This window comes from Mycteria americana, chromosome 13, assembly GCF_035582795.1.
Source record: "Mycteria americana isolate JAX WOST 10 ecotype Jacksonville Zoo and Gardens chromosome 13, USCA_MyAme_1.0, whole genome shotgun sequence".
Classification (NCBI taxonomy): Eukaryota; Metazoa; Chordata; class Aves; order Ciconiiformes; family Ciconiidae; genus Mycteria; species Mycteria americana.
Genome location: NC_134377.1, coordinates 9,792,094 through 9,816,023, shown reverse-complemented (window position 1 = coordinate 9,816,023; position 23,930 = coordinate 9,792,094). Strand labels below are relative to the sequence as shown.

General features: G+C 48.2%; 2 protein-coding genes across 3 annotated transcripts in view; both read right to left on the bottom strand.

The window, feature by feature from the left end:
* Positions 1-14,349, bottom strand: part of CORO1C (coronin 1C) — a 45,233-nt gene extending 30,884 nt beyond the window's left edge. The window contains exon 1 of the mRNA XM_075516433.1: positions 14,219-14,349. The gene's annotated coding sequence lies outside the window, so the exon portion shown is untranslated. The remainder of the gene's footprint in view (positions 1-14,218) is intronic.
* Positions 14,350-17,273: 2,924 nt separating this feature from the next.
* Positions 17,274-23,254, bottom strand: LOC142416653 (uncharacterized). 2 transcript variants are annotated; one of them, XM_075516435.1, is made up of 2 exons: positions 21,323-23,253; positions 17,274-19,641 (listed from the first exon to the last, which is right to left on the bottom strand). In XM_075516435.1, the coding sequence occupies exons 1-2, from the start codon at positions 22,719-22,721 to the stop codon at positions 19,634-19,636; spliced, it is 1,407 nt and encodes a 468-aa protein (XP_075372550.1). In that variant the 5' UTR covers positions 22,722-23,253; the 3' UTR covers positions 17,274-19,633. The 2 variants fall into 2 exon arrangements, with proteins under 2 accessions (XP_075372550.1, XP_075372549.1); XM_075516434.1 differs by lacking the exon at positions 17,274-19,641 and adding an exon at positions 20,499-20,808 and having other exon boundaries at positions 21,323-23,254.
* Positions 23,255-23,930: the final 676 nt, after the last annotated feature.

Here is a 23,930-nt window from a genome sequence, read left to right as displayed (position 1 = left end):
CCACAAAAATATGCTTATCTGAAATATCAGATACTGGGAGGTCTGCCACCCCTTCCACTCTAATGAAGAGAAACACCCTTTATCCTATGGTGAAATTCTACTACTTTATTTCCCTCATTTTTACCATTTGATGGAAAGGGTAATTTTTTGGTTTTCTATAAATGACTTTTAAAAAATGCAAAGAGGCAGCTGTATCCAAAAATATCCTTATTTGTTCCAAACGGATTTGTTCGAGCACACCTTCGCTGCCCTCTTCCCCACCCACGGCTCATCATCCTTAGCAGGAACTCTCTGATGAACACATGGTGAGCAGCCTCCAAGTCCTCATTTCCATAGCAAAGGGAGGGATTCTTGGCGTTGGATCACAGCCATTTTGATCTGGCTGCTCTCCAAAGAGAAGGGGAGGTGGGGGGGGGGAAGAAAATGTGCAGGCTGTAGTTATAAAGAGCAGTGACTGTGGATCTTTCAGCACACCACAGAAAGCGAGCAGGTGAAAAACAAAATGGGGTTAGCTTGATCCTGAGCACCAAAAAAAGTCATCTTCTCCCTAACCCCAGCCTCTTGTTAAAACGTGAAGAGCATTTAGTATCCTCATTTGTTTCTCAATACTGCACTGCAAAGGATCCCCTCCTCCACCATCTGCAAGAAAACCACAGCTGAATTTGGTTGCCACAGGTTCTCTCAGCAGGGCCATGTGCAGGCAGGCTGCAGGCAGGCTGCAGGCAGGAGCTCCCGGTTGGCCACTGGTAGGATTATCAGGTGAGACGCTGAGATCTGAGATGATTCACCATAAGGAAAGACCGATTCAGCCTCTGTCACACATGCAAAAATAGGACCTGGGACCCTTGGGAAGTGACTTTGGAAATACCCGGAGTGGGCAAGAAAGCACATCCATGGCTAGTGGGGCTGTGCTAGGGATTTACTCTTAGGAAGTGGACTTGGAGCAAGAGTTTTGAAAAAGGAAGTCTAATTAGATCATTGTCTGTGCTGTTAAATCTTAGCTAAGGAGCTGGAACAATCTCCATACACTTGCTAGACAGGAAATATTTTCTTTTTTTTTTTTTTTTGGTAAAGTACAAATTTGGAGGATTTAAAGCCTCACGACTGGGAGTTGAAAGGAGTTTAAATTTTGCCAGAGTTACAGTCCTCAGCAAAATTAAAACAGAAGCGTTAGACACCCTGCAAAGACCACTACAATAGAAGTGCTGACAGATCTACGACTGCACTGATCTCCTGGATCCCGCTCCGTGACACACGGCATCTTACACGTCCTGGTGGGGACATCGGAAAGAGCCCTCAAAACTCTCCCACCCCCCCCCACCCCCCAAATGTCAAGTGACTTCCAGCTGAATTTTACCAGACATTTAACTTCATCTCCCGCTGTCTGTGCTCGCCGAACAGCTCAGCCACTGGCCTTTGTGTCAGCATTTAAAAGGACCTTAGAAATGCAGGATGCCGTCAGCCGTGCTTGCACAGTGATACTTTTCATTCCATTTCTTTCTGATCTCCCATCATGATGTGTCACAAGAGTTACCATGAGTTTGCCCATTTTCCTGTTTATAAAGGATTTATCTGTCTCAAGAATCCAACAGATGTATTTCTGTGGCTTCGGAGGGTTTTCAGCCTGCTTATGCAAGAGGAAACGCATCCTGCTAGGGAACACTTACAGGAAAACCCCCCACTAATGGCAAAATCCTGCTCAGCCCATGTGATTGTGATCCCTTCTGGAAAGAGAGACATTTGAAATAAAATGCTCGTTGAAGTCACAGGCAGCCATAAGCTACTGTTAAAGGGGGGCGAGGAGATACAAACCTACTGGACAGGGAGAACGGCACTTATAAAAGGTTGGTTCTTGGGACTGGAAAGGCTCTTCCTTTAGAGGAAGATGTCCAGATAAGTTGCATCTGTTGATGGTGAGCCCCCAAACTCAGAATTAGAGCCTTATTGAAGAGCTTGCATGCACTTCAATGGCAGCTTTGGAATAAATGTACAGTCTCAGGTAGCTATTAACAAATGAGAAGCAGATAAGGAGGAAAAAAAAAAAATCAAGATACACTACATGTAATGCCACCAGCACCAATTATGAATTATGATTAATACCAAGGGGGCACCTGCCTCATTTGTTATGGGTTGGACAGGGTGCTGGGGCCGGGGGGGAGAGGGGACAGTCCCACCGGTGACACTGCAACACGGGACAGCCCACGCCACAGGCGCCTGACGCAGGGAAGCCCAGAGGTTTCTCGAGTACCAACGCATTGACTGTGCAGCCCAAGGTCTTTCTGAACACCTGGGCTGAGACGCTGGGGCCTCATCTGCCAAAGCAATGAGTGCTCAGAGCTGAAACCTTTTCTTTAAAAAAAAAAAAATTAGAAAGTATTTTATAATCCTAAACCAATAATCAGGCCATGGATGTTTCAACCTGAGGCCTAAGTGCCCCCAGCACAGAGAAAACACCCTCCCTCACAGCAGGGCTCAGCCACATCTGCAGAGCAGTTGGCCATCACGGAGATAAGCACCAGAGAAAAGCCCACAAGGAATCTAGTAATTCACTCTTCAGAGCACTTTGAACATCATGTGGTAGATAAGGTACAGAGCCACATATGGAACAGAGGATACAAGCATTCAGAGGTTTTAAGGCCATAAAGGGACCACCATCCCATCGCACCTCCTGCTCCACACAGGCAAGGATGACTCCATCCCACTGCCGCGGCCATCACTGCGTGCCCAACAGAGCAAGGGGCCGGTGGAGCGGAGACTGAGCTAACAGCCGTACCCCATCGCATGGGAAAAAGGGAACAAATATTACCCAGGTTATGTCCTAATCACTCACTTCTGGCATTTCTTAACTTCAGAGCGCTTGGTTGTGCAACCTCTGTGGGTTTTCTGTAACCCATGCATGTGCACGGCACGCTGTACACAAGCACAACCTCACGTGTGTGCCTGTGGATGTACGCTGCCTTGTGCTTAGTCTAGTTGCACACATATTCCATACCATACTGCACAGGACAGTGCCTTACAAATGGCTCAGAAGACTCACTCATCTAGAAGAAAAGTCTGCCAGATCATTTTAAGGACAGCATTTTTTAGTACACCTTTGGCAGAGGAAGGAAAGTGAGACACATCCGTGGGGGAAGCAAGCAGGCAAGCGTTTGCTGCCGGCTCCACCAGTTGAACCATGCAGATAGCAAGGGCAGTGAGGACCATCCGTTCCTTGAAACCAAATGAGCACGGACCGACAAGCCCCAAAGGAGCAAGCCAACCACCACAGGAGACCAAGGCGAGCACGTGCCCTACAGAAAGTTTAGGGCCACGACTGGCATTAGACCACAAGAGCAGTAAATTGCCACCACTGTCACGGTGGAGAACCAGTATGCCACCAGCAAGGCTGAAGGAGGACTTCGTCTCCCTCTCCAAGTATGAAGGGAATCAATTAATTCAGTCTTGTGATATTAAGTCTTGCAATATTTGGGCAAGGGAGAAAGTAGGGGGGGAAATCACAGCCACAAAAATTTCCGCTCACCCTATGACTTCACATGAAACCTCTGGCAGAAAAAAGGAACAGCCACGAATACCTTGATGCAGTCCTCTACTTTTAAACGTAATGCTATTCCCTCTATGGTATACCATTTCAAATCAATTCATATTAAGTCCATTGCTGACAGAACTTTTGTTTTCAGATGTTCAGAGTTATTTAAACCAAGGGTGAACACTACTACAGATGGTCACAATTCCAAAATACATCATATTTGTGCACAGATTATTTTCAGTCTTTGGTTACTTTAGTCTAGGTTGAGCAAGACCCTGCCATCTGATTTCACTTCATTTTAAAGACAAAAAGCTGGAATATGAACTTAATACTGAAATTTCCAGCTGTTATACCACTGGCGAGATTCTATTTTTGGGGTGGGAACCTAAACCACAAACTACCAGGGAATTCGATTATATCTCAACTGGGGAGCCCAACACATTCAAAAACGTAACACAACCCAAACTTAAAATAAGCTGAAATTGCTATTCTGGACAAAGTGCAAGGTGTTGGTTCTAACCTGTGAAATACTTGATACGATTCTGTTTTTCAGAGCTGTACCCTGAAACAATTGTACTAAGACCGTTGTAATATGAAGAACTCTAAGACAGAAGTGCCGATAATGCTTCAATCTTCTAGGCACCATCAAGAAGCACGTGTTATTTCCCAAGTGTTTACCCTGTGCGTGCTTGTCTCGAGTGCACATCTCCCATGCTGTGGCTGACACTCCCTTCACGTGCACACAGGGACGCAATGGATATTTTCACATAGAGATTTCCAGGTATGCAATTCATTTTCTTGGGGGATCTTACTACCGATTCCATTTTCTAGCTTGGATCTTTACAGTCTAACGTCACATCGCTTACCATAATTTACAGTGACAAAAGGACACTGCAGTTGAAAGTCATTACCCCGAACAGAGAGCATTGTCTGGCTTCATTTAATCTGTGTCATCTACCATAAAGCTAGAGCAATGAATGCACACAAAAATCATTACACAAAATAATTTATCAGGAGGCCATAACGGGATGGGTGACCAGCAAAGACAAACACTACAGCAGCTACACAAACCCTGGATCTGAAACGGCAAGGCAGCTGAGGAGCAGGAACAGGTACCAGAGCAACAACTGCCAAACCAACCTCCTCTTTTGGGTTTACATCTTTTATAGTATCTTCTGTCAGCTGGCACTAAAGCTGCCAACCTCATAGGCAGTGGTGTGTGAGGTATTTGGGGATATTTGGATGATAGCAATTTTAACACACACTGGGCAAAAAAGTCAGTAAAAATGAAAACAGGAGACAGAGGAGAGCAAAGTAGAGAGGAGAAAAAAAAAAAAAAGGCATTGAAACCCAGGACAAAACATAGAGGCAAGTAACATACGGAATACATGGGGAAAAGAGGACTAGGGTACCTGTGGATTAAGCATCCCAGATGCCCGAGTGCCTCTCTGCATTTCAGCTTCCACTTTTGCTCCCACTGGAGACAGAGTTATACAGTCGGCGGGCACCAAACAAGCTTTACTGGGTAAGGAAAGGGAAACCTTGCACTGGAGTAGACAGACTCCCACCCTCAGACACCGCTGCTCCAGCGGCCGACCACAGAAGGCCATAGCTTTTCATACGCTCCCTCCAAGAGCCTTCGTTCTCCTCCACTTGCTCCACTGGAGTAAACACCAGAGATGCCTCTTCGCACTCTGTATCCTCATCCACTGCCAAGAGACAGAGCAATATACTTCCAGAGCTGAACAACAGCCCCGTGAGCTTCAGCCAGAGACATTACACCAGCGAGATGGAAGATGCTACTTACACCCCTGGGGACTGCCTGCGTCACCCCCACGGTAAAAGCAGCACACGCCACGGAGAGGAAAGCAACAGGGCTTCAGACCACACTGACCCCGAGGAAAACACGAGATGGAGAGCACAACCCCCTGTGCAGAGCTGCGAGTCAGCAAGCCTGTTACAACAGCCAAGCACCAGGATTCCAGTTAAGAGAAGTATGCAGATAAAATGCCTTCTCCACAGAGCTGACCTAGTTCTCTTATCAGTGCAAGAGAGCTAACAAGGAAGTATCAATCTGTTCAGAGCTGCTACCCCAATTTGCTGAATTCTTCTGCTCTCTTGAAGGTTACATGCAAGCTTCTTCCAGACCATATTCCCGAGACATATCGCAAGCTTTTACATTTAACCTGGGGAAATGGGCAAAAGCATAGCACCAGCTAATAAGGATGGTGGCTACAAATGGAGAAAGAGATCTTCCCCACCACGGCTTCCTCAATTTCTCACCTAATCACCACCAGGTCTCACCTTTCCCAACTAACAAGCTAAGGCACAAGCACTTTTTTCTAACATGACAGAGTGCTAACAGCAGAAAACAACTGTATTTTCTCCCACAACTTGAAGCAATCAAACGTGCCCAAATGAAATAAACAGCAGACATGTGTGCGACAGGGGACTGTGTGCGCGACAGGGGAGCTCACCAGTAGCCACTAGACCTGAAACTCAACTCCTGATACAGGATGTAATCTGTCCTCTTCAGTGATGAACTTAAGCTAGAAGCCAAGCAGATAGGAGCACCCAGGTGCTGGGAGCCTAAAGCACAGAAGGAATAAATAACACGTCCAGAATTTCCCATTCTGCAAAAGTCAAGAAGAGGTGCAGACATGAAGGCAATTTGATTAACACAGTATTTTCTAAGGTAAGTACATTTCCTGTTAAGCTCCAGTGGCTTTAAGACATTATTGGAAACATTACACTGCTTCTCCTTGCTTAGAGTTAATTGGATCATTCCTTAAAAAAATGACAAGAAGATTTATCAAAAGGAGAAATCTCCAAAGGACTTGATATACTGTTTTCTATTCCTCCTCAATTACAACATGCCATGGTATCCACAGGAAGAAACTATGTTACAGATGTTTTAAGGAGATAAACAGTCTCCGAAATGAAAGGTCGCAGGTCGCAGTTCTTCAAGAGCACTGTAGCACTACAGCCTGAGAGCCACCATCGGGAAACCAAGACCTGCAGAAAGCCCTCCACTATAAACATAAAGTTAGCCGGGACACAAATTCCTCACAACTTAGAAATAAAGCAGAAACAACAGATCAGCACAACCGAGGCTCACAAATAGACCAGCCAAGTGTGAGTCAGACTGACCAAGCGAGGATGCAGCATTCTCCAGATGGCCCTGCCCGACCACAAACGCTCCGCCGGTCTGCTGCATGGAGCACAACACCCAGACCTGCCGGGAGACCGCCGAGAAGACGGCACGGCCTCGGGGGATGCGATCAGAGAGGAGCAGGACGGCCAAGTGCGATGGCAGCGCCTCTTGGACCAGCACCGCAGCCACACGCCGCTGCCGTGGTGTCTGAAGTTTGTTCGCAGCCCCGTAATGGCAAATGTGATGGGCCAGAGACCTGGACAGCGTCATGGTTAGACTGGAGCTACAGCACCGAGCAGCGTGGTCCATCACACTGCAACTCTGAATGGAGACGCTCTACTCCAAAAAGTAGTAATGGGCTTGGTTGGCATACTCTAAGAAACACCTTCATCCAAACGCTAGCCAAATCAGAGCCCAATTTAGCCACTTTCACTTCTCAAGCTACTCAATAACACCCATCCAACAGGTGAGGCACTCACATTGAACTTTCGGTGTTCTCAGAATAAAACCAACAATGGTTAATTGTCAAACACAAGACAATATCCTCAGCATAGAAGAACGCAGAAGGTTCAGACCGGACAACGCAAACACGTTTCAGATTTTAATGCTGTACAAATAAGCTGCAAAGTGAATCTCAATTCTCACAGTTGGAACTGGCGTGTATTTCTCCAGATTTCCATTTGCTGTCCTGCCAGCTCTTCTGGCCAAGCAGCCTATAATTCAAAGAGTACCATTGTCATTCTGTCCCGTTTCCGTAACATGCAATTTGAAATCAGGGCTGGGGGAGGGAGGAAGGGACTGGAGGAGGCTAAAACTCAAATCCAGATAGTTCAATCTGCTAACTTGATTTTAAATCCCTATCTTGTGGTACCAATTACAGCCCCTCAAACATCTGTTTTAGCAATGGCTTCCAAGTTCAAACACATTTCCTCTGTCCTACAGATGTTGTTTGTCGCCGATCCGTTTCAGGCCAAGGCTGCTGTCCTGTGCTGCGGCAGAGCCCCGGCTGCTGCACGCCACAGCTGAGCAGGCAGCAACCTGGGCGAGCTGGCATCAAACCCCGAATGCAACAGGGAGCACCCTTCTCACCTCTCTAGACAGGCAAGAAAAAAAAATATATATACTTCGGAAGGTGTATTTAGTTTAGTAAGCAGCTTTAATAAACATTCCTGCTACACTACGAAGAAATATTTCAGATGCAAGAAGGAAAAACATCTTCCTATAGCCACAGGCTCCCTGTGCCAAGGACGAGGGCTGTACCTGCGGTCCCCGACACCCCAGCACTCCCACAGCAGCTCTGCCTGCCTGACAGGGAGAATCACACCCTGATACCCGCCGGGCAAAGGCTGATTTCTTGGGGAAGGGCCCTGCAGCTGGCTGCTCGCAGCTGGAGAACTTGTTTTCAGTAAGGGGCATGAAGAATTACGGCCTGTGTTTGATGACCTTTAAGCTTTACTTACCTGTCAGCTTCACAGTCATGTCACTGCACATGCAACCCACCCTTCCAGCCCTTTGGGAGTCCCTGGGGCATTTACAGCAGTTCTGGAGGAGACCAGCCAAAACAACAGGCAGTATTACGCCGAGATAAGCCCCAGCTGTTTTTTATGTGATCTTTCATAGTGCGTAAGAATTCCCCTAGTAGACCAGAAGATCAATGTGGCAAGCACCGCATGTAAAGAACAAAAAGATAACCTTTACCCCCAAAGAAACATCGGGGAGCAAAGTGAAGTGTATAGAGATAACACACGTGCATCCAAAGCACGGTGAAACAGGAGGCCAAAGCAGGGTAGCCCACCTTTAAACAACGACACCTTAAAACACCACGCAGAACTTTTAACAAATTGCTCCAGAAAGCAGCAGTGGCCAGGAAAAAGATGCTGGAAGGCACAACGACACTCAGCTAGAAGTGTTTTGTGCCTACACTTCACGCTGTGCTAAAGCAGAAGTATATATTGCTGAAGTACGTCTGGCAACTCATGTTTGTCTAAGCTGGCTCAGGATTTTTTCCTGCCTTGCAAACCGATCTCAGCAGATCCAAAAATGAAAATAAACCTTAAAAAAAAAAAAAACACATTCACTGAAAACTCAAAAAATTTAATCCACCTCCTGTTCTGAAGAAGACAGCTTTGTGCCTATTTACTCCAAGCTCCAACATACAGTATAAGTACTGCAGTAAAAAATTAACAGTTGAAAAGCTAAGTGTAAGCATGGCCATTTACACGCGCACATCCCACCATGTGTGCTGGTGCAAATATACGAACCATCTGTAAAACAAGTACACTTAGTATTATATACTAGAAGTATTCCCAGCCTAGTACCTGCGAGACCCTGAGCAAAACGCTTAACCTCACGTTTCCAATGTGGAAACAAGGATTTCAATCTGTTTCACACAGGTAACTGCAAGAAACAACTGCAACGCTGACTGGCCACTGTATGATGAAAAATGCCAAGCGAATGCCAAGCGTATACCCCAAGTCCATCAGTGTTCACGATTCCAGCACGAACTAACACGCTGTGAAGTATTTAAAGGGGGGGGGGGGGGGGGGGGGGGAGGCAATTTCAAGAGGTAACACTAGCACTGAGCTGAGGCCCTCACCATCAAGCCTTTGCTGATGACTATCTTCCATATCAAGTGATCGTCTGCCCGGCACTGCCAGTTTGCCCGGCTCCCAAGGGACAGAGTGCTTACTACGGCTTGAATTTGTTATTGCCTGCTAATCCCTGGTGGTGCTAATTATACCCATTATCAGTTTGTCTGATTGTGCCTGACGCACGTCCAATATCCAAACCTGCAGCACCGTAGGATGTCAAGTCCCTATCAGATTTGCACGGGAACAGGATGCTTCAAAATGTGATGTTTCAATAAAGCAGGTTTATACATTTATGCCAGATAAACAATGGATTTTCAAGGACTCCAGAACACAGTCTCTATGGCAACTATATGCAGAGCTGGGGGGATGGAGGGAGAAGGGAGGGGAAGTTCCCACATTTCTAAATACTCCGACCAGAGTGATTTGAAGTCAATTTTCCAGGGACCACTTATACCAGGAACTGCAGGTGAAAGGCACTGCCTAGGTTCGTACACGGATGCAAACCAGGTGTAGTTTTAGGCACACTGTCCCCATCTAGTTTTATGAAATGCTGCTCAGGCATATTTGATGAGGCTGTAGAAATGGTTGCCTTGAATATTCAGCTAAGAAGAACTGTACATAGATTACATATATGCTTGTACATACATAGATTACATACAAAGATGCTATGACTGGCAGGATTTGGAGAGCCACAGAGAAACCATGATCCTTCCTAAGGGGAACGCTTGGCCTTAAGCACAGCTCAGCAATACTCCAGATGAAAGCTGCGAGCTCATCTCAGCGCGCCTGACTGCATCAGGCTGAACCTTAATCACTTTAAGTCAGGCCCCACCACTGTTTTCGTTTTATCTCCATTGCTTTTTCAAATTAAATTATTAAAAGGGAAAACAAGAAAAACCTAATTATGATGGATTGAGAGGCCCAGCTTAATGTCAAACAGAGTCACTATAACTGATCCAACCGCATCCAGCTTCTCCCACTGAGAGCTGGACCTCAAAAGAGTCATTACATGCTCATAGCAAAAAGCATATTATATATCATTTATTGTTATCATCAACAAAACTGGGATAAGACAAAGCAAATAACGCTGAAGAAGCAAAGCGATAATGTGGAAGAAATGCTGTCATCCTTTCTCCAATGCAGGTGATTCCACCTTGGTATCTAACTCATTAACGAAGAAAAGCAAAGAGGAAAAATGGCCAAGGAGCCCATGTTTTACTTTGTCACCTCTACACCAAGGCGACCTCTTCTATCAACGAGCACCAGGAGAGTGCCAGCGGGCTGGCAGCCTTCGAACGAACAACATGGTTTTTTTCCCTTAGGAGGCAGTAACAAGATATAATTTTCATTATTTCTCTGTCAAGTTCCTTGCTAGTTCCTGACCTACAGAGCAGGACTTTAAAGCTTTTATGGTGTTCCATCACAAAAGCCTCTTCCATTTCAGGGGCACTTTGTGACTTGTTACGAAGGTGTCCGCTGTAAAGAGATTACATCTGTCTTATTGGCATGAAGAACTGCATGGGAGAGGTGTAAAGTAAAATTATCTGTTTGCCCAGCAGCCACCTTCTACTTTATAGCTACATCATTACCTTCACATCCAGCCATTAATTCTGATCAGATTTGTATTCACTACACAAGCCCATACGGGCACGTACACAACGCACGGCTGGTATATTCCATTAGGAACCTCTCCAGACAGGTTGCTCCTCTGAGGACCATCAGCGCCAGACTCGGCATCAGGGAGTCCTCCAGCGCAAAGCCAGACCTGCCGGTGGGACCTCTCGGGCTCGTCGCTGCTACGCCGAGAAACTGAGTAATTCACACTGGTGTTTTACGTGCCTAACGCTATCATATAGAAACATATAAAGTCATGTACTGAACAATTATAACCTCAAAAAGAAACAAATAATCCCTTTTTAGTATAGTTACCCACATGAGGAAAAACAGAACAAAGCGATCCTATTAGCAAATAGAAAGAAAGGGCCCAGTAACCGATTCCCAGCTATACTGGTATATTCAACATACCCAGGATAATCAACTTTCACTGCTAGCTTTCCTGAGTCACTTCAGCTAACCTAAACCATTTTGACTTGACGTTCACCCCAGCAACGCCGCCACCACCACCTGCATTTGTGCGCACTGGGACAAAAAAAAATAACAGTTCATGTCCTGTCAGCCTAAAGCCACCAACAATCTGACTTTTCACATGTGGCTACAGAACCAGGGTGACTGTGAACTGAAGCTGTAAGCAGTTTCTAATCAGACTAATTTCAGAGTTAACAACCAGAATATAAGCAGACCAAAAATATTAGGTGGGGGAGACTACAGGGAAAGAGCTAGAAGAGAACACAGACATTTAATTCTTGTTCATATGCCCTGTAAACGCTTAAACTGGGGCACTTCAAATCCTCAGTGAGTTTCTGTCCCAACACATCCTTAGAGAAGGACTGAGATTATCACAAAAGCCTCAGTAAAACAAAATCAAAACAAACAAACCCACACTTTAAAAGTCAAGTGAAAATGTGCCTGTGAGTTTGCCTAAAAGGACATTCCTAGCCCTGGGAGTGGTGCGCCGATGACCTCACCAAGCTGCAAACGCAGGCCAGGAAGTGTTTTGCTCATGTCTTCAAAATAGGAAGCTGGCATCCAAGTCATATTCCTCAGAATCGATAATCAAATTAAAACCAGTAACATAAATTCTCTTACGATCAAAATGCAACGTTGTGCTTTAATGAGCCATTTTATGAAGCCATCGTTAAAATCTAATATTAAGCTTGAACATGATGCATGGAACAGTTACTGAGGGCAGATCTCTCAGCATCCTTTGCTGTATCACTCAGGAAAGCTGATATTTTACCCTTCTGTGCATTCCTTCTCATTGCCATTAAACTGAATCGCTGCCTTTTGCTTGGAGTGAATCCCAGAAGTGACAGATGCAATAAGCATGAAGATTTAACTTGAAAAAATCCAGTGATGTTTGAAAAGGCAGCTCACTAGAAGATAGAGTAATGCCAACAGAGAACATAAAGAGAGACATATAAATGCTGATTAAAGCAATCTCTATAAAAGGCTACAAGTGACCATTGAAAAATTACTACTATGAAGTACTATATTAAAACAAACACAAAGCAAATGCCCCTGACATGTACCTGAGTGTGTCAGGTCTTACTACGGCTACTGAAAATACTAGAAACATATATATCCAAAATAAACATGCCCTGACTTTATCACAACAGTATTTGATCTTCTACCTTTGTGTACACAGTCTTTAGCAAACACGAATATTAGCTGCAATGAAAGGTCTCGGTGAGTGCACAGCCATCTGTTTTTCCCCTTGAGCAGAAAAGATGATTCAATGCTTGTTATTCAAATGAAAATCGAATATATCCTCTCCTGCCTCACGCACAAGATACCCGCTGTTTTCTCTAGCCATCACACATTCAGCACATAGGAACACGCTTCTTACAGGACAGACTGTGCCAGTTCACACCATTTTCCCACACTTCCAGCAGGCACAGAGCTTCTCTCCCGCATGTGCTTAGAGAGGCACACGAAGAGAGAGGACAGTGTCAGGTAATTTAGATACAGCCTGGCCTAAAATTAAGCCAGAACTGGTATCAGCAAACTGAAAAACCAGCCACAGCCTAGTATATTCAAAATGTCACTCTCATTTTGCTAACATCCTTGGTCTTGCTTATACTAATCCACACGCACATCTGCATGAATAGGCTGAAGGGACGTGCTCAAACACACATGTACGAGACTGAAACTACAGCTATTAAAAAACCCACAACACTAACGCATATCACTTTAACAATAAAACTGCATCAATCAGTTTTACGTTTGTTTCCAGTCAGCTTTCAGTCCCCTTTTATTTTTCTAGACCTGTCTCCTGTGCAGTCACAGCATCACATTGTCTAGACCTGGGTACTACAGCTGAACGTTTGTGCGGCTGCACATCCGACGCCTTTCTGTGTATCGTGAGCGGAGAAGCAGCTAATTTCACAAAGCATGGGTAACTACTAACCTTTACATTCTGGCCTTTGACATATTGCTATTCAAACAATGTGGCTTTCTGCATAGAAAAACAAAGCCCAGGAACATGTCATACAACCCAGGACTTTAAACATCTCCCGAACGGACTCAGAAGAGCCATTAATAATGGCGTGACATGTACCCGGCCAACACCAGCGTAAAGAAAAAAGCCCAAAACTAAACCCTCCAGTCATCTTTTGTCCTCTGCAACGTTACAGGGTGGCAGCGGGGACGCGGCGCTCCGGGGCCGACACACACACGCCGGTGCCAGCGAGCTGCTGCTGCATCGCCGTGAAAAAAAAAGGGGGGGGGGGGGGGGGGGGGGAAGGAAAAAACCCGCCGAACAAAAGCAAAACCCCGTCCTCTCCGTGCAGAAGGCGGCCGGGGCTGGCAGCGGGCATCAGGTGCGCGGCGCGCAGGGGCTGCCCGAGCTGCGGCGGGAGAGCCCGGCCCCGGCGGCGGGGCCGCCCCGCCTCGGGCATGCCCTGCCGGCAACCTGCGAGCCCCGGCCGGATGCCGGAACCCGCGGCGACCCTGAGCCGCTCCGCTACCTAATAAGGAGGAGAGCGGGGGAGAAGCCCCGGGCTGAGCGCGGCGCCCAACCACCGGCTCGGGGAGGGCGCTTCCCGCCGCAGGCCCGGGCGCTGACAGCGGCCGCCGCCTCAGGAAGGGCTCGGCGGCAACAGCCGGCCCCGCGCAGGAAAAGCCCGCCCGGCCGGACCCCCGCCCGCCCTGCCCTGCCCTGCCCTGCCCGGCCCCGGCGCCCGCCGCCGCCCTCCCGCGGGCACCGCCGCCTCCCCGCGGCGGGCCGCCCGCCGCCCTCCCGCCCCGCCAGCTGCCACCCGCCGCGCCGCAGAGCGCCGTCCCGCTGCCGCCCCGGCTCCCCGGTCTCCCCCGCCCCGTGCCGCGCACCGCGATCCCGAGCCGCCTCCCCGCGTCCGCTCCTCAGCCCGGCGGAGCCGCCTCCGCCGCCTGCCGCTGCCGCCGCCGCCGCCGCCCGACTGAGCGCCCTGCGCCGGGGGCGGGCAGCGCCGGCGCGAAGCCCCGCCTTCCTGAGGCCACGCCCCCTGCGGGGCCACGCCCCCTCTCCACGGACACCCGCCTGGTGCCGCGCGTTCCCGTCCCGCCTCCCTCGGCGGAGGGCGGGTCGGCGAGGTGAGTGGCGGCCCGGCTAGCCAATGGAGATGCGGCGCTCGCCGCCACGCGTGGTCGCGCGCTCTCTCTCCCCCCTCCCCCGGCCGGGCAGGCCCGCGCCGCCCGTCCGCCGCCCCGCAGCGCCCTGAGGGGGCCGGGCCCGCGCTCCGGCCCCCGCCTGTCCCCTCACGGCTCCGGCGGGGAGGCGGCAGCCCGGTTCCCCTCGGGCGCTTAGCCCCTTGCCGGGTCGGCGCCCCGCGGTGGCCCCCGCTGCTCTCCAGCCGGCCTCAGGCCTCTTCCCTCACAGGCCCAGCTGCGACTCCCTGCTGGGATGGCACTCTCGTCCTCTGCTTTAGACACCCAGGGTGCGAGCAAAGGTGGGGATGTACTGGCAAAAAGGAGAAGGGGGGTGGGGGGCCCTACGGCAACAAAACCGAAAATTGCGAGCGCCGATGCGATGAGTGAGGCACAACCCCGTGGATGCGGCTCCTCGTGAGCCCTCGGCCAGGCAGGGCACAGCTAGACCCTGCTGTCGACAAAGCTACGCTGAAGAGAGCCAACTGTTCTGCAAGAAAAACAACCGTGTCGCTTCATTTTGTCATGCTGACTTGCTGGGGCCTGTAGCTGCCGTGGAAAATGGCACTGCCAGCAAGACGGTGACAAAAGGAGAGCTTGAGCCCCTGCTAAAAGTCACACTTTAATGAGAAGCGCAGGGCAGTAGCTTGAAACCAAAGATTCTCCCCATTGCACTAGAAGTAAAGCCGCTTTTGGGGATGCTGGCTTATGTGGTTGTAAAGAGGTTTTCTTTATCTCCGCTGTTCAATGAAAGAGGCTATTGGTTATTAATACGGTGCACAATAAGAAGGTGAGTACCTGTGCAGCAAACACCAGAAGGCACGCAGGGTAATACCGCTCTCAAAGACCGCGTGTTTCTGTTCCTCCAGGGAACTTGAAGAGCGGATGAATGATGCTAGATCAGTGCCCACGTTGCACTCGGTTTACCATACATGGCCAAAACCAAAAGCTAGTCTAGCTTCCTTATACGTTTTGGCCAATATTTGCAAATCCGTTTGCATGTGGTTAGGTGTTTTAAGGGGCCTAATTTTTCAGGGGAGCGACACACCCGTAACTCCCCTTACAATCCTTCAGAATTTGGAGAAATATGTGTGTTGTGATGAGCTGAGCTGAGAGCCCTCCTCTTCCCCCATGAAACTGTGACAGGACTGTGAACTACCCCTGTTAAGTGATAGCTGAGTGTTAAAACATGCAGAAAGCCTCGCAGAGATACATTTGTCATGGTCTTGCTGGTCTGACTGATTACAGCTGATGGAAATATCAGATGCCACAGTAGCTACAAATTAAACAAATGTTATCCAACATTTGTTAAACTTTGACACTGCTTTAACCACTGATTCAGTAAGTAGGAAAGTCTCTTACGTACTGAGCAACACCTTGATAAAAAACTTACACGCCCAAAGATTAGAGTTGCAAGCCTGCATCCCTGCCACGCACTGCCCACGGCACCAATTACCGTGAAATTAATACCTCCTTCTGAAAGCCAGCCCAGCACACTTAAATCTCCACCCTCCTCCCTCAAACAATCTCTTTAAAGCTAAAAAAGAAGACAACAAAAGCAGTTTGGCAGCCTCGGAGCAGACCCGCAGGTAATGTGTAGTTTAGTGGGTTTAGATTGTGATTCATATTTTCCACGTAGGTACGTGACTTGCTGAAGGTCACACAATGAGTCAACGATAGAGCTGAGTGTCTTGACTGCCAGTCCCATGGCCATTAATTTGTGAGGAGTCTCGAACCTGTGCGTGCGGCTTAAAACTTTATAAAAACCTATTAATACAAGCATATAAAATGGTACTTAAAAATATACGTATGTATAGCTCCTTCTAGCTCAAAACAGCGGGCAAGCTTGCAATGATATTTTAATCATGTACCAGCTGATGCTTTACCCTGGCCTGAAGAACAACAGTGAAGGCGGCAGTACCCAGCACTACCTAACAGCTTGGAAGAGAAACCAAGGAAGATTTTTGGCATCCATTTCAAAAGAGAGCGATGCACAGAGGACACAAAGTGAAATTTGTCCTGAGAAATCTGACTGAAACCTAATCCTCTCAGTAGCTGCCACCTGAACGGTTGGTTCCTGGTTCACATTGTCGCTGCAGCGATGGATGCTCCTGCAGCACAGCTTGCTCGACACGTCGTTGGAAGAATCACTAAGGATGGACTCAGAAGGAAACAATACCTGTTGAATTTTCGCTAGCGCTTCCTTAAATATTTGGATGGAAATGCTCCAAAGATCACCCAGATCCTGACCTGGATTAAGGAGCCATTTAGATCGCAACAGCTCACCGTCCAAGGTGATGAAGAAACGACATGAATTTCAGGCTGAAGTCTTCAACAACAGAAGGAACGGCTAAGGTTTTACACATGCTCTTTGGTTCCACTGTAAACAGTAATCTTCATCACTTCAGCTGAATAAAATCATTCTAACAAACAGTACTTAAATTATAGCCAGAGTGATGTAAGCCTAACAACTTGTCAAAATATGTCACAAATTCTAATTTTTGTAAAGGAAAATATCCTATTACCAAATTCTTGCAGCTACAAGGAACCACACAACAAAGTTTGTCCTTCTATTTTATTAGTACCAACACGCCTGATTACTAAATTTTGCAGAAAAGATTCAGAATTTATTCAAAAATACATTTCACTCCTTTTATCCATCCCACATATTTTACCCTCCGCTACATTGATGCACGATTGCTGCAAACAGTCTATCTCACAGCCTTTATACGGAAACAGCACCGTGTCTACAGACTCCACCTCTGAAACTTATGTCAGCAGCTAAATTTAGCTTGCTTGCAAATATGCATCAATTCCATCACTGCAATAAATCACGCTGGTTTGTTCCTATGATGATCTTGCCGTGCCTCATAAGTAACGCGTTCGGAATGCCCCACAGCCTTCCTTGCCAGTGCGTGTTATTAGGAAAGGTAAAGAAAGATACAAACACCTGAGGCACCTCTTTCTAGGAGAAATTTTAATGGCTTCTTTGGCCTTCAGCTGATATTACGCAATTTGGCTTGGAGTCTCCGAGCAATCTTAGATGGACAGCAAGCCAGTCATTCAGCACCAGTAAAGTCACTTGAGGGATGAATTTGTCTTGACCATTTCAATTTGCTTAAATCCTCATTGCTAAATATATTCTGAATGAAGGAAAAACGGCTTACGGAGGGTTTAGAGAGATCAGGAATTTAAAGTCCTGTTATTTTGCAGCTTAACTTCTAAGTCACGCAAAATATGCCGGACATGACAGTTGATGTTTCGGACCTCGGGTTTGCAGATATCCAAGTTATACAACTTTGGAAGGACATTTGCGTCCACTATTTATCTATTTATTTATTGAAGCCTTTTGATTTGTTACTATATTTAAATAACTTTACAGGAAGCACTAGGCTCTCCCACCTGAAAGTTGCATATTTTTATATTTCTTCTTCTATGGCTCTCGTGATTTAGATACGCAAGGCCAGATTCAGCAGCGTTGAGAAGAGCTGCTCCCATTTAAATCGGTGACGTGATCTTACATTTCACATAGCATTGCTGGAATGCAGCGGGGTTTTTATGCAGGGAAATCTGAACTGATTGCAATGGAAAAAACAAAACAAAACAAAACAAACCCCAAGCCATTTCTGTGCGTGGAATAGCATTAGATTTACTCTTTCTGCCTTGTTTTCTCAATGTCTGTTGGGCACATAGTGAATGGCGAGGGTAGCTTTATTAAACTGCTTACAAGCCTGGTTTTTAAGGGACATTTCAATGATTGTCAAATGTGGAGCAGCTGCCAAGACGAAATTGTACTAACAGCCACCACGTAACAGCTCTTGATACGGCTGATCAATTCTGTCTCTTGGACGGGATTACGTGTTCTGCCCAGGGAAGCGTTGCCCTGTGCTATCTGTTCCCCAGATCCAGCAAAGTGTTTGTCTGGAGAGAGGGAGAACAAAATCCATTTGGTTTGGCCTTATTCAGTCCTTGGCCAGAAAGGGGAGCTGTAGAATTATGGAATGAAGATAAGGAGAGCAATATGTTCAATCAGATTTCTGAAATAACAGCCAGGAAGGGAGCAGTGCACGAGAGTGTATCAGAGCATGTGGACAAGGAGCAAAGAGGAATATGTGAATTAAAGCAGAGGGTTAGGAGGCAGCACCCCTTAGTTTTATTCCCAGGTCCGCCCCACCTTTCTGCGTGACATCGAACGAGTCCCTGCGCTACTTCCAGACCCAGTAAATTGGGGTCAGATCGCAAGCCCCCTCCCCAAAGGGTAATGAAAATCCGCTGCGGTGAGCGAGCCCTTGCACTGACATCCTCTGTGTGCTGCTGGGCCTGCATGGAAGGTGCTGGAGACTGACGAGTAATACGAAGTGCACATTAGCTCAGGATGGGTATTAATAATTGATGCTATTGTTATTAATGATTTAAAATACATTTCCTAAAGCACTTTTATTACTACATATACTCACTCTCATGCATGTTATATGCAGTAATATAGATGTCATACACATCCCTACCAACTCATCTATAGGAAAGGCATAGAAATACGTGTTGCCCACAGTTTTTACAGTGAAAGGAAATCTCTAAATTAATTTTGAGGTAGTCAATTTCCTCATGTATTTTTCTCCTCCATCATTGTACAGGATCGTGAAATATATTTTTCTTTCTTTTTTCCCATTTTTGCCATAAAGGGGAGGTGGTCCCAATACCCAATTAAAATGTTGGGACACCAAATAAAAATGGAGCAATTAGTTGCAACAGATGGGATTTTCTTTGTTGCTCTCTCCCCTACACCAGATGATTAACTAGGAATAGAGAGACAAGAAAGCAGAACACACCAAAAAAAAAAAAAAAAGGGCAAAAAGGAAGCTGTATTTTATTTACAACGAATACCCTGGGATTGACACTTCCTATCATGCTGAATAGCAGAAAAAAAATCAGCCAGGCAGCACGTAATGAGCAGGGGCTTTGAGCAGTGAGCGGTAACGTGAGGCTTGGCGCTGTGATTCCTGTAGCACTCCGTGTTACACTTATCACATATCCTAGTCTTGTCCTCATTATTCAACCAGTTTTGAATCCTTTTGCCATCTTGTTCTGTTTCTCTCCCTGCTGTCTAGGATCAAGCTGGACCTAAGCTGCTGGAAAAATCAGAGGTATAAGAAAGGAATCATATAATGGTAAATATACGCAAGATGTTCGTGTTCAGTTTGGCAGTATGAGATCTGGGAAGATATATGTTCAGAAACAGATTAAAAAAAAACCCCCAAGACTATGTCACAGATACAGCAAAATGAGAAGCTATTCCTACTCTTCTTTATTGCAACATTTTCACAGTGCAGCACTGAAATAGATTGTCTTGACCCTCCCTACCTATTTCTTCTGAAGAACAAGTAGGTAAACATCTGTCAGGAGTGATTTAGCTGTAGCCAGTGCTGCCTTAGGGATGGAGCGTGTTTTCTTGTAGTCCCTTCTAACCCCTTTCCTCTGCAAGATCACCTATTGCATCCACCTGCTCCTTCTGTTCCCCGCAAAGGATGCATGCCTCCGTGCTGATGAAAGCATCCCTCCGTCTGATCTGGCTGATGAAAACATGCCGTATCAGCTGTACCATTTAATCAGACAAATCTCCCACTCGAGGAGGAGTGGGGAGGCTGCGTAGATCCAGACACCCTGATAACACCAGTACTAGCACTGCTTCACGTACAGAGCCCAAGTCTGTCAGATGGCAGATAGTTTGCAGTGACAAATATTTCTCAACCCTATTTCTTTACATCGTGAGAATGATGATGTGTCTTCATATGCTTCCTGAGAGGATCGGGTCTATTTTTCATCGCTGTAGGCTTTTTGTTATCACTGACACACACACAAACTCTGCGGCAGCGTTCGTATTCTGACTTGGTTTTGTGACTTCTGTGAATGAGAGTCATTGACGGCACAACGTACCAAGCGCCGTGGGATAATCACACCTCTTTTTTAAGTAAACGTGCTATTCAATTCAAAGCTGGCATAGATTTCCTGTGCCTTAAAACATTTATTTTCCCTTATAAGGAAATCCACAATTGCAGATTGTCAATAAACAGAAGATGTAAGTCAACCAGCATGGGTCTGATATGTCCTTGCAGGATCCAAACTCTCAAACAAACACTCATTTCTAATCTCTCCCTAGTTGTCCATAACTGCTGTTTTACCAGTAAAATGTCAACAAAGTTCATTTATCCATAGTTTTTCAGTGAAAGGGTTTCCAAGTTGATGTCATTCTCCTGAAAGGCTTATTCAGCTAAGTCACAGTGCAGGAGAAAAAGAACCTAAGGAAAATAATGCCTCCTTTTTATATCATGGCTAAAATAAAATTATATCGGCTCACCCAATGCCTAGAGAGACAGAGGCAAATAATCCCACATGACAGCGGGAGAAAGTATCATATGGGCGCTTCTGCACCGTATCTATTCATGAAAAGCGGTATAGAGTACTGGATATTATACTTATTTATATACAGGAGAGTCTTAAAAAGCAAATCCCTTTCTCACTAAACAGTTTCACTGCAAGAAGCATTTTTGCCAGGCTGCTACCAGACTTGAATCAATGCCCGATTTTTGTCCTGCCTCGTTACGACCCGAGATCGCTAAACGTGCCCCGAGCGCATCCCATCTGTTGCGGGGCTATGACAAGGCTGGTGTTTTCTGAGAAGCCTCACGACCACCGCGTTTCCACCTCCCCTCGCCACCCAGCCCTCGGCTCCGGACCCACCCTGGCCCCACGGCGCTGCCAGCCAGAGCCGGGCTCTGCCAGCCTGCCCACGGCCGTGCCGTCACGCCTCACCTTTTCTGGCAGCGCTGGGCGGTGGCGTCGCCGCCTTCCCCTCTGCCGGCTTGGGCTTTTCGAAGGTTTTCTTTGCGTCGGCAACTTTAAGCACTTTCTCATCCTCCTGACTCTTCCTCCCCTTCCGCTCCGGCTCCTCCGAGCCCCCTCCTCCCGCAGTCCTGCCTCCAGTTAGCTGCTCCGCGCCTGCAGCTGCCCACTGCTCCTTGGCAGGCTTCGCTGCATCGCTGCGGGGCTCCAGCAGCGCCTCGGTCATTGCCACAGTCTTGCTCATGCTCAAAGCCAGGCTCTCTTTGCTGTGGGACCTGACAGGAGGGGCCGGTGGGGTTTTTTTCTGGCTGTAGGAATCGAGTATCCCTGCATCTGCTTCACCTCTGAGCTGTTCCCTGCTCTCAAGGCGCTGGCTGCTGCTCTGTCTCGAAAGCTTTTCAGTGTCTCTAGCCACTGAAGCATAATTTGCAACCGCAGAGACCATTCGCTCGAGGCTCTTCACTACCTGCTTGTCTGGCTCGGGCTTCCTGGCCGGATCCTCCTCGCTGGTCTGGCCGTTCTGGCAAAGGTCCGGAGTGCCGTCAGGCTGGGGGGCGAAGCTCACTGCCTGCCTGAAGCTTTCAGCTGCCTTGCTGCTTTCTCTGGGGACGTAGGAAACAGATGTTGTTGCCTCCTGTTTGCTTTGCAAAATGTAATCCATGAGCATGGCGTTTCGCTCGAAGCTATCCGACCTGATGGGGACACTCGGCTTGTTTCCCTCCGAGGGAGAGTTCAGGGTCAGTTTATTCACTTGCCTGCTCTCTGCGCTGCTTTCCGAGTCTGAACGGCTTATCTGCCTCCTCAGGACTCCTTGGAAAGTGTTGAGCCTGTTTAGGCTCGGACTTGCCGCCTTCCCATCCCCGGGGTAGCTCTCCTGAATCGCAGGTACCTTGTGCTCTGTCTCTTCCCATTCCTCCTCAGGTTCTGCTTCTGCCTCTTCAATCAGGCGCCTGTACTCGCTCTCCTCCAGCCTGTACACCACCGGCTTCACCATCCTGCCCGTGCCCGTGCGCCTGTGCCCAACCTCCACTTCGTACACCTTCGGAGGGGCTTCTCCCTCCTCCCCTCTCCTGCACCCTTTCGACATGGGGTGGTCTTCTGAGCGCGGGTCCCCTGCCAGCCCCTGCTGCCCTCTCTGCCCGCTGCTGCTCATCTCTGACTCCTTGGCGGGGGCTTGCGCGTTGCTCCCGGGGTCGGGAAGGTCCCCCCTCTCCAGCCTGTGCTCCAGGCCCTCCTGGCCGCGTTGCAGCAGAGTATAATCCTCGCACGTCCCTGAGGACGCTCCCCGGGAAGTAGTGCAGTCTCTCCCGCTCGCCTTACTTGTGTCATCCCGTAAATATCCATAGTACTGCCAGGTGGAGGCTTCCATGGCTGGGAGCTCAGTCACCGTAATTCCTGGTCCAAACGCTTTGAAACTGGCCAGCCAAGATTTCTTCCCACCTTGGGTCTCAGCAGACTTTCAGCACCGCCTTCTCCTTCCTCCGCTACTGGGAGAGACGGAGGCAGCTTGGAAGCCTCCGTGCCTGGGTCATGTGAATCGGCATTTTTTAGCCTCATGGCCAGCAGAGATGAAAATGCACATTGGCGTGATGGAGCCCATCCTCTGCGGCAGGGCAGGAGGCTCCCTCCTAACACAACAGCTGTCAGAGTTGATGCTACGCTGGTCCCTACCCAAATATATCCCACCTGAATAACTGTGAAAGCACCCCCCAGCTTCTAATTTGCTGGTCCATAGCACTTTACAGGCAGGACTTGCTACCCATCTGCATCTTTCCTCAGGGACTCTCCTCTTTTCCCCAACCTGCTGCAGCAATAACTCCCTACGGTCCCGTGCAGCAATCCTCCCTGGCTTCCCTCCGATCTCGCTGCTTCCGGAGTGATTTACTGCCAGGTCATCTGCTGCGGCTCGTCTGGGCAGGATCACCTCCGTCAGCTCCTCCATGGGTTTCACGGAGAGCTTGGAAACCCGCATCCGTGCCCCTGGCACTCTTCCCTGCCTCCCTGCCCCGTGCCCAATGGACACAGAGCGTCTCCCCCAGCACTCCTTCCTTGGAAGCGGCACGCAGCCTTGGTCTGCGTCCCAGTGTTTTGGGGAGAGACACCGCCTGCACAGAGCACGCAGGGCAGAGACGGATCGGCTGGAATGATCTGCGGGAAAATGTTATTGCTAAGAGAAGTGCCGTGACATAAAAAAGACTCCCCGAGATAAACAGAGAAGCCCAACAGCAGCCTCAGAAACAAGTTTCCCTTAGGAGACTCCAAAACATAACTTATCAAAAATCCCTATTAACGCTTCGGGCATTTGTCTAAACAGCCCTCTGAGCAGAAAGTTCCTCCCTTTGGATAATCCTTCTGCCAAACGGGCTCCTGTAAACTCTCCGGAAGGAGGGGGAGCCGGAGAACGGGAGGGCTCTAATCCGTTTATACACAGCCGGGATGCCTGGCATTGCTGCGAGCCGCAGCGGCCGCCGCGGCTCCCACCCCAGCAGCTCTTCCCCAGTGCTTTGCCTTTTATGGTGCACGAGGTGCCAGCTGCCCGAGCCTGATCCGGGGAAGCATCCCGAGGCGGGATGCAGGA